This window comes from Xyrauchen texanus, chromosome 33, assembly GCF_025860055.1.
Source record: "Xyrauchen texanus isolate HMW12.3.18 chromosome 33, RBS_HiC_50CHRs, whole genome shotgun sequence".
Lineage (NCBI taxonomy): Eukaryota > Metazoa > Chordata > Actinopteri > Cypriniformes > Catostomidae > Xyrauchen > Xyrauchen texanus.
In genome coordinates, this window is record NC_068308.1 from 17,632,354 (window position 1) to 17,641,766 (window position 9,413).

At 35.2% G+C, this 9,413-nt stretch overlaps 1 protein-coding gene across 1 annotated transcript; it reads right to left on the bottom strand.

The window, feature by feature from the left end:
• Positions 1-1,956: 1,956 nt before the first annotated feature.
• LOC127627152 (interferon-induced protein with tetratricopeptide repeats 5-like) lies at positions 1,957-7,934 on the bottom strand. Its single transcript, XM_052103407.1, has 2 exons — positions 7,819-7,934; positions 1,957-3,436 (listed from the first exon to the last, which is right to left on the bottom strand). The coding sequence occupies exons 1-2, from the start codon at positions 7,830-7,832 to the stop codon at positions 2,014-2,016; spliced, it is 1,437 nt and encodes a 478-aa protein (XP_051959367.1). The 5' UTR covers positions 7,833-7,934; the 3' UTR covers positions 1,957-2,013.
• Positions 7,935-9,413: the final 1,479 nt, after the last annotated feature.

Sequence of the window (9,413 nt, forward strand, 5' to 3'; positions counted from 1 at the left end):
GTGATCTTGTTTCATTATTGAAATCAATTTAATTTAAACGGCATAAGAACTACTATATAAGTCTCTACCATGTAGTGCAATGGCATTATTAGCCTTTATTTTATTTTTTAATTAATGCAGTTATAGGCTTCATCCATCACTGAAATACTTGGCAATCAGGGCGTAATGACGGTGGTCAGCCGCATTAGGGTCCAGGGTGAGAGGGGGCCCGCAACAGTCAACAGTAAGGAATCATAAAAATGACTGTGGGCTGACAGGTGACGATAAACGTCCCAGGCTCTCCAAGGTGTGGGCCCGACAGGTTTTTTGCACTACTGTCAAAAATTCGTATTACTTTTTTCCTTCAATGAAACACAAAGATAATTTGCTATGATTTTGTCCATACAAAGTAAGTACAACTTTAAAGCTCCAAAAAGGACATACAGGCAGCACACAACTAATCCATACGATTGTCTTTATTTTTAAAGACTTCTCTTTAGCTAATCTCATAAGCACCATGCTCCAGTAAATGTGCAGTTGGTCTACGATTGCTGAAATTTAAAGCACTGTCCCAGTGGCTGAAGCAGGAACTGTTTTTGAACATATGGGCACGTGGGAGCTCTAGTTTCAGGGGAAATGCCCAGAAATGGGTGCAAAGAAAGTTATTGAAGAAAATTCAACCTCCGAATCATACTCAATCATTTTGCAAGCCCTCTTGCTTTCTGGTTTTAACACAGGACAAGACCCCATGTTTCCCATGCTGCTAATGCAGCGCACTTCCGGTCATGCCACAAGTGAAGGTAAACATGTTTTAACTGATGTGAAACTGTCTGATGGGAGATGCCCCTTGTCAGTAAATTGTCATGATGTGGCCGACGCCAGTGTACAAGAACATTTGGAAGCAACATGCAGATTTCCCGTGCGATCATGTTGTTAATTCTTGGATTCTGAAGGGATACGATGAAATACCCAAATTTCAGTTCTAATTTACTATAAATCTAAAAATCTTTAATCTATTCAGTCTCTTCGGAAGTCCAAAATATTCAAGTGAATTGGTTTGTTCTCATGTAAGTGAACCAGTTCAAATAACTGATCCACCATTTCACTTGAGCCCATGTGTGGAAGTCACTGCGTGTTCTTTTTTTTTTCTTTTTAGGTAATTGCTGCTCTTTAACACTATGTTTTCGAATAAATGTTTTTATTAGTTGTATTTAGTAGTCATTCAATTCTGTTTAATTTAGTATGAATTTAATTGTTCCTTTTAAAGTTGCCTTCCTATTTGTTAAATGTAACTATTGAGATGTCAATTTTTGTGCCAGATAAATTCAGCATAGTTTATAGTAGATTTAATGTAGAAATATAGACCTGTCATTTGATCATTACATTATTAAAACATTTTCTTTCTTCAATAGCTTTAATACAATTACCTTAGCTGCTTATGTCTGGTCTTACCTAGGGTACCTTGTGAGTCAGGACTGCCAATGCTCAATTAGATGGATTGTAATATTTTTATTTGCAGGTTTAAGTGAGATTAGTTATTGAAAAAACTTATACCACAAGTGCTTATTTTGTAAACACAAAAATATTATCCTGTACGTGATTTCTGCAGTTTTTCTTCCCTCAGATTGTTTTATTTGTCAAAGAAATACAAGGAAATCATCTAATCTCACTTACAATACAGTAAAAGCAAAACCGCTCATGCTAACACCCATAATTGCATTTAAAAATCTAACATCCCTACAATGCATTCCCTATACATTACTCTTGCATTAAAATGGTATTCCAATGAACCAGCAGGTCACATGTACAGTATATTAATGATGACTACATACTACTTTAGTACACAATTTGTCAGCATTTTCACATACACTTTCCAATAACACGATATTCTGTAAATTTAACAATTAAAAAATTCTAACATATCTGCGTAAAAGGTGGAAAACAACTAACATTAGAAATAATAACTATTGTCCACTGGTTATAAATATTTTTTTTCACACTAAATAATTTTGTACCCTTGTATAAGATTACGGTTTACTGAAAATACATTATAAGCTCATCAAGATTTTTGAGGTGTTCATCATCCTCCTCATTGCTTGAAGCATTTGCATGACACTTGTTGTCCCGCCACATCTCACCCTTTACTTGGTAAATTAATCCCACTATCTCATTGGCCTTCCAATCATTTGGGTCATTCTTTATACGTCTTTGGGCAATCTTCATCAGTTTCTGAGCACTTCTAGTCCCCTCACCAGTATGAGGACCTATTGCCAAACTCTCCTTGTAGTGCTGGATTGCTAAATCCTCTTGTCTGGTACTATACTGCTGGTACTGAGCATAGTGGAAGTGGACTACATGCAGATGGTCCTTTATCTCTGTAGCTGTCTTAAATGTTTTCTCAAAAAGTTCCTCTGCTATGTACAGATCGCCTCTCTCTGCATATTGAAGTGCCAGCTCACTCATTGCAATAATAAATGAAGCTTTTAGTGAGGTTGCTTTTTCCATATGGTAGATGATTTTATCACGAGCCTCATCTACAACCTCAGTGTCACGTCGTTCTCTCTGTAAATTCAATTTCTTGTTCTTGTAGCACAGTGCTAACTGATGGTGTATAAAGCATGAATTGGGTGAGCTTTCAAGTCCTTTCTTCAGCAGTGCAACTGATCTGTCTATAGACCCTTGATCCCTGAAGAATATACCAACATATCTCATGACATGTGGATTTTCTGGAGACCCATTCAAAGCCTCCTCCACCAATTTCTCAGACTCTTTCATCAATGTCTTGGAACATAACAGTAATTTCAGTCCCAGAAGTACTCTGAGGACATCATTATCTGGAGTTATGTCAATGGCCTGTCTCAGCTGCTTGATTGCTGGTGAATCCACTTTACAAGATGACTCAGTTTCAGTGCGATACAGAGCGATGGCATAACCAGCATTCCACTCGCCATGGCCTGGTTCCAGCTCTAGAGCCTTCACGAAAACTTCTTTTGCTCTGTCATAATATTTGCGAGAGAATTTAAGAAAGGTCCATCCCTTCTCTCCAAGCACCTCTGGAACAGATGAAGACTCAGTATGGAATTTTTCATTTATCTTCTGAAGTCTCTGCAGGTAACTTTCACACTCTGTATAGTTCTCCATGTGGTAGTTTAACCAGGCGAAGTTTCCATAGGTGACAATGAGAGTCTTGTCACAGTTGTCCTTGAGGCTTTCATTAATGAGTACCTCAGATCTCAACAGGTGGCTCAGGGCCTCTTCTTTCAGCCCACAAAGGAATTTCACAAATCCTAAAGAGTTGTGAGTTCGTGCAACTCCTTGCTCCCTCCCTAGGTCCAGCTCAACCTGTTCCTCTAGCCTATTAAGAAGATTATTTAAGTCTAGATCTTCTTTTTTAAGTTCCCATGTGAAGTGACACTCCAACTGGCCGAGTTTTGTTTTTAAACTGTCCTGGGTAAAACTGATAAGAGAACAAATGAATTAGTAAAACATTTGTTAAAACAACTAATTAGAAGATTATTAGGCTCTAGAGACCAAATGCCATCATGTTATACAGTAACTGTATTTCCTTTAATGAATACCTTTAAAGAACCATTTTTCTTGAAAACAAAATAGTGCATTTGGAACAAATATGATTGACAACATTTTTATTTACACTACATATGAGAAAATATTTATGTATACATATTTAAACCTCTGCAGACCACAACTTCTGCATTTACAGGTCTGCTACATAAAATAAAACTAAGGTCTGAAAACATTCGAATTGCAAATCAGTGCACCTAGAATTAATGTGGTAGAAATATTAATATGAATATATGTCTTTCAAATGGCACTTAAATAGACAAATCATATATCAAAAGAAAGCTCTCATACTCAGGAATGCGATCAGAGATTGCCACTAATACCACAGTTTGAAAGATATTCAAAAGAATCAAAGTGAAATATGATTTCTGTTAGACATCAAATATAAACATCTATTTATGCGTCGATCACTTCTGCTGTAAGCCCCAAATAGCTAAAAAAAATATATATTTTTATTTATTATATTTATTTTAAAAAATCGAAGTTGGCAGCCCAAAAATGCACCAGAGTGGAAAAGGTACAATAAGCTTTTACTAAAGCAAACACTAAACAAATGCAAGAATGAAAGGCCATTTGAAATGTCTCTTTCTCACAGTACTTTCTTAAGGATACCATCATGGCCAGGAAGTGCCTCAATCCCTGGTTAAAAAGGCACTCATCTTTTGTTTTTAAATTTTTGATTTAATTTAATTTTTTTAAGCAATGTCTACTCAAAGTCTAACCCAAATCAGACTGATGATGACATAGCTTATCCGTTATTGGCCAAACTATAATCAACGATGACATGCGTTTCATGTTTATTCTGACACCTTCAGTTTCGCTTCTATCATAAATTAATCTTAATCTTAAATTAAAGGATTAAAACAAAAACGCTAACTCGAGTTTATTATAACAAATATTGGTTGTAGTGTGAAATTGTAATTTTTATTATTATAATTTTCTTAAAATTGTGTACAGGTATAATTACATTATGTGGTATTGTATTGCATCTGTAAAAAATGTTTATACATGTAGACAAAGTAGACTGTAATGGCCATTGATTATCAATGTTGCATAATATCAGTAAGGACCACAATGGAATTTTTTTGACAAATGAGTTTATTGTCAAATAGAACTGAAACCAAATTGGTAAATACGTATGATTTTATTACCATGAGAATATAACACAGGATTCGATGATAGAAATCTAAATTAAATAATGCACATGAATAAAAAAGCCATTAGGTATATATGAAATGTGGGCACATTTTAGAAATTACTGAAAGTAAACTTACAACTTTTTAGAATGGTTTGGATTTACAATGTAATTTAATTTTTAAAAACACTATAAATATAGGCCTTTTATGTTTAGCATGTTTGCAATGAATGTGAATTATTTTAACTTTCAGGTTATTCCTGTCGACATACGCGAAGCAGGCCGTGGCCAACTCGTCGGCTCTCTTGTCAACGATTTTCCCGACTGCAATAGGTGTTGTAACTGAAAGTTTACATATAAGGTTATTTTTCTCCATTAACCAACATCTTATGGGGTTTTGAGTTCCTTGCCACAGTCGCCTTCGGTTTGCTCACTGGGGTTATAAATACAATCATTATTTAATTTCCTAATTTTTAACACAATTCACAATCGTATTTTATCAAACTACACAACTATCACTCTTAAGAATTAAGAAGGATCTATCAGACCAAAAATTTATAAAGTTTCATGTTTTTTTTACATACTTGTAATTATGAGATTGATATGGTTTGTTTTTCATTGATTTTGAATGTTTGTTTTGAATTAGGCTATAGATTTATGTATGTATGTATGTATATATATATATATATATATATATATATATATATATATATATATATATATATATATATATATATAGATAGATAGATAGATAGATAGATAGATAGATAGATAGATAGATAGATAGATAGATATATTATTTGTAATATTTCTTTAATTCCCACATTACATTTTGTTATGTTATTATTATTTTATTTTTTTATCTACAAATTCTTTTGAGCTTTTTTTCAGTAAATTGTGATGAAAGTGTAGCTACTTGTTGGGAAAGAAAACCATCAGATTTAGTTTACCGTAAATAGCTGAATTAAAGAGGACAGAGCTCTTGTGGCAAAATCACGCAATTGCATTTCTAAAACAATTATAATAATAATAATAAAAATCTTGGCTAAGGGGGAAAAAATAGAAATATGTTGCATATTTAGCCTATAAAATCAGTTATGTGATTGAGCACACATTTATTCCAAAAGTCTACAATGTTCAAAATGAAAACTCTCGTAAATATAATATTATTTATTTATTGATAGAAATAATAGTAGGTGGTTGTGTTCATAAAGACATAAAAACGCTACAAACATAGGCTCTGTTACCCCATTTCCAGAATATAACAAGACAGTCATTAAATTTGCCTTTCACTTCTAGAATACAACATTATAAAGAGTTTTTAAAGTCCCCATGAATTCAAAATTGACCATTCTTACTTTGTTTGCCTAAATTGATCGTTTTGTGGTGAACAATTCATCCATGCAAGTCAATCCACACACAAAAAAAATTTGGCTTCCTAATCTTTAATCAAAATCTGAAAATTCCCCGCCCCTCTGCATTGGAGGACCTTGCCTGATGACGTAGGTTTGACGGTTTAGGTGTCTCCTTAACATCCGTAACCACGCCCCTCCAACTGACAGTAGACAGGCTGCCTGTGTGTTTGCGAGCATTGACAGCGTGTGAAAGGAGAGATGGCGAGGAGGTGCATTTTTGGTTGTGACACTCACGGAACACTTTTTACCATTCGAACCCTCCGCATGTAACGGCTCAAACATGTAAGGTCTGATTCCCCCCGTGACGAAATTATCCTCCGTGTGTTCCTGTTCTTCTTCATCTTCCTCCTCCTGCTGCAGGAAGGGGACTGCTGGCGGTGTTTCAGGCGGCGAGTAATCCTCAACAACCGATTGTAAACTTGCGTTAAGATCTGCCTCCATTTCTGAATGAAACACCTACTTTTTTAGATCCAATCAGGTGCTAGTTGGAAAAAAAGCCACGCCCACTATTTTGCCTCATTTAGTATTCCGTTTCTCTCAGAAATACGTCACAACAATGGAGAAAAGTCGTTTGCAACTTCCGGTTCACGGGGACTTTAAGCTAGTTAAAAACTCTAGTTTTGAGCCTTAGCGCTCTCCGTAGACCTCAGTGGTATGAGCACAGCATCGCGGGAGCGAGCTTTTTGAAACCTATCCGACGGGGAAACAGACTTCGACACAAAGCTGGACTCAAGTTTGATCCATCCATCCATCCATCGTCAACCGCTTATCCTGTGTACAGGGTCGCGGGGGGCTGGAGCCTATCCCAGCTAACATTGGGCGAAAGGCGGGGGACAACCTGGACAGGTCGCCAGTTCAAGTTTGATCGTTGCCCCAAAAAAATCCTCCTTACAAATAAGGTTAAGGAAATATCATACAAAATAATTCACAGAGTCTATCCTACCAAGCAATTTAAAAAAAAAAAATGTAAAAGTGATATTAAAAATAAAATGCTTTTTCTGCGAAAGTTCAACTGAAACTAATTTTCAAATGTTTTGGTCCTGCCAAGATACACAGTGTTTCCTGAATGATGTTGAGAGATTAATTGCTGATAATATCTTAAAAACTATTCTCATATCCTATTAGTATGTGATATTAGGTTATTATATTAATGACCATTACTCATTACATTTTATTTTATTTTTATGTAAATTTCATATCCATAAATGTAAATTCACAAATGGCAAACCCAACTTTACAGTGCTTAAGAAGGAGATCAAAATGTGCATAGATATTATGTCAAAATCTAAAACTAGCAAAGCAATTAAAACAACTGCAATATGTTCTTTATTTAATATTTTTTATATAGAAAGTATTTATTTATGCTTATTCAACAATATACATGTACCATCTATCGGTTTGTTTGTTTTTTCTTTCTTTTACTCTATGATTTCTATTGTATTGTGAAGCATGTGATATGTTCCTTTGTTGTAATATGGAAATTACTCTTGTACATACAAGAAAAATCAAAGCTAAAGCTGGTCCAACAAAATATTAGAGTATTCAACTTTTTTTTGGCCCTGCATTGTATTTGCCTTCCTCAAGTCACCCCAACCTGATTTCAACCATTTCCAGCCTTAGTAACCCCGGGTCTTAAAACCCCTTTTCTTTTATTTAAATAACTAAAGGAGGCAGACCTTAGCATTTAAATGTAAAAACCACACTCACCTCATCTCAGACATCTTTCTTTTTACTCGCAAGCTCTGTAGCCTACAACCAGCGCAGTACTTTCACTTTTCATTCAGTGATTTAATGATGAAAGCTTTTTGTTACTGCCACTGCTCTTTTGTTTTTCCTGTGTGAGGCTGCAAATTTGATGGGGGCGGAGACTATGAACTACACTAGACTCTAATACACCTGAAGTCCTGCCTATTTAAAGGTGCACTCAGTAATTTATTTCCTCATTACAAAAGTTTAACTCCCAAAACTTGAATTGTAATTTTACAATATATGTAGGAATTCATGAACACACATTAAAATGAAGACTTCATATCAGTAATCTTATAAAAGCTGTTTTATTCTACATGGAGAGGGTCCACACATGGGGGCTGCCATGTTAGATTCACATGACCAGCCGAATACTGTTATTTGACACTTGCACTCATTGATTAAAGTAATCATGGCTGACTGTGAATACTGCATTTCAACAATGGCATCTGTAACTGAAAACTATTGATTTTAAATGATGCTGCATTCAAGCCACTAGGTGTCAGTGTAAGTCCAAGATGACACAAAGACAAAAGAGATGCTGGCTGTACTTAATGTCAGTTGCTGTCCCAGAAACAGTATACAAAAGACAGAATAGTAAAGCTGACCAGGGGGCTGTTCCATAAACCAAGATTAGAGTATAAGCCAGGCTTATTTCGGTTAGTCAGGCTTGTTTTTGGTAGATTCGGTTTCATAAATCAAACTTAAAGTTCAAACTCAGTTACCCCGGCAACTTATGCTGGCAAATTAACCTGGTCCGGGGCAGGCTAACTGTCAGGCTAAGTCTGAGTTCAGGCTTAACAAGCATACCATTTATACTCACCTGCTGGTATTTCGATGTCATTTTATTTTACTTAACCACTATTAATAATTTTTTTTTTTAAATAAATAAATAAGGAAATGTACTTTACTAATAAATGTAAGAAATAAGGTATAAATACACTAAGAAATGTTCAAAACTTGTGTTTAATTGGTGAGTTTGGTTAATGAGTTTGGTAATTAATTAATTAAAAGTATATAAATATATAAAGCATTGCACTTCGCTTTTTTGCCAGTGGAACATTTTTGTACACAGTTGGAGATGCAGAGAATATCAGCAAAGCATCAGTTTGCCGCTCTGTACGAACTGTGTACCTTTCTTTAAAAAGACTACTCAATGTGTTCATCACATTCCTGGCCTAAAGCTATTCGTACCATTAAACATGCCTTTTATGGAATAGCTGGTAAGTTCAAATAACTATAAAAACATGGAAATATTTCTTGACTGTTGATTTTACATGGGACATATTTAAAACAAACAAATAATTTTCCTAGGTTTCCCAAATGTTATCGGTGCATTGGACTGCACCCATGTGCGTATTAAGTGTCCGTCTGGTCCACATGAAGCGGACTTTGAGAATAGGAAATCAGTACACAGCATCAATGTACAGGTACGGTCCCACTGAGATGATATTGAAGGCTATGCTCTAGCACTGAGTGTTCTGCACTAAGCTGGGCACCAGCGTTTAGTTCATTGCAATTAAAATGTAGTGACCTACAGGTTTAATTTATTTTAG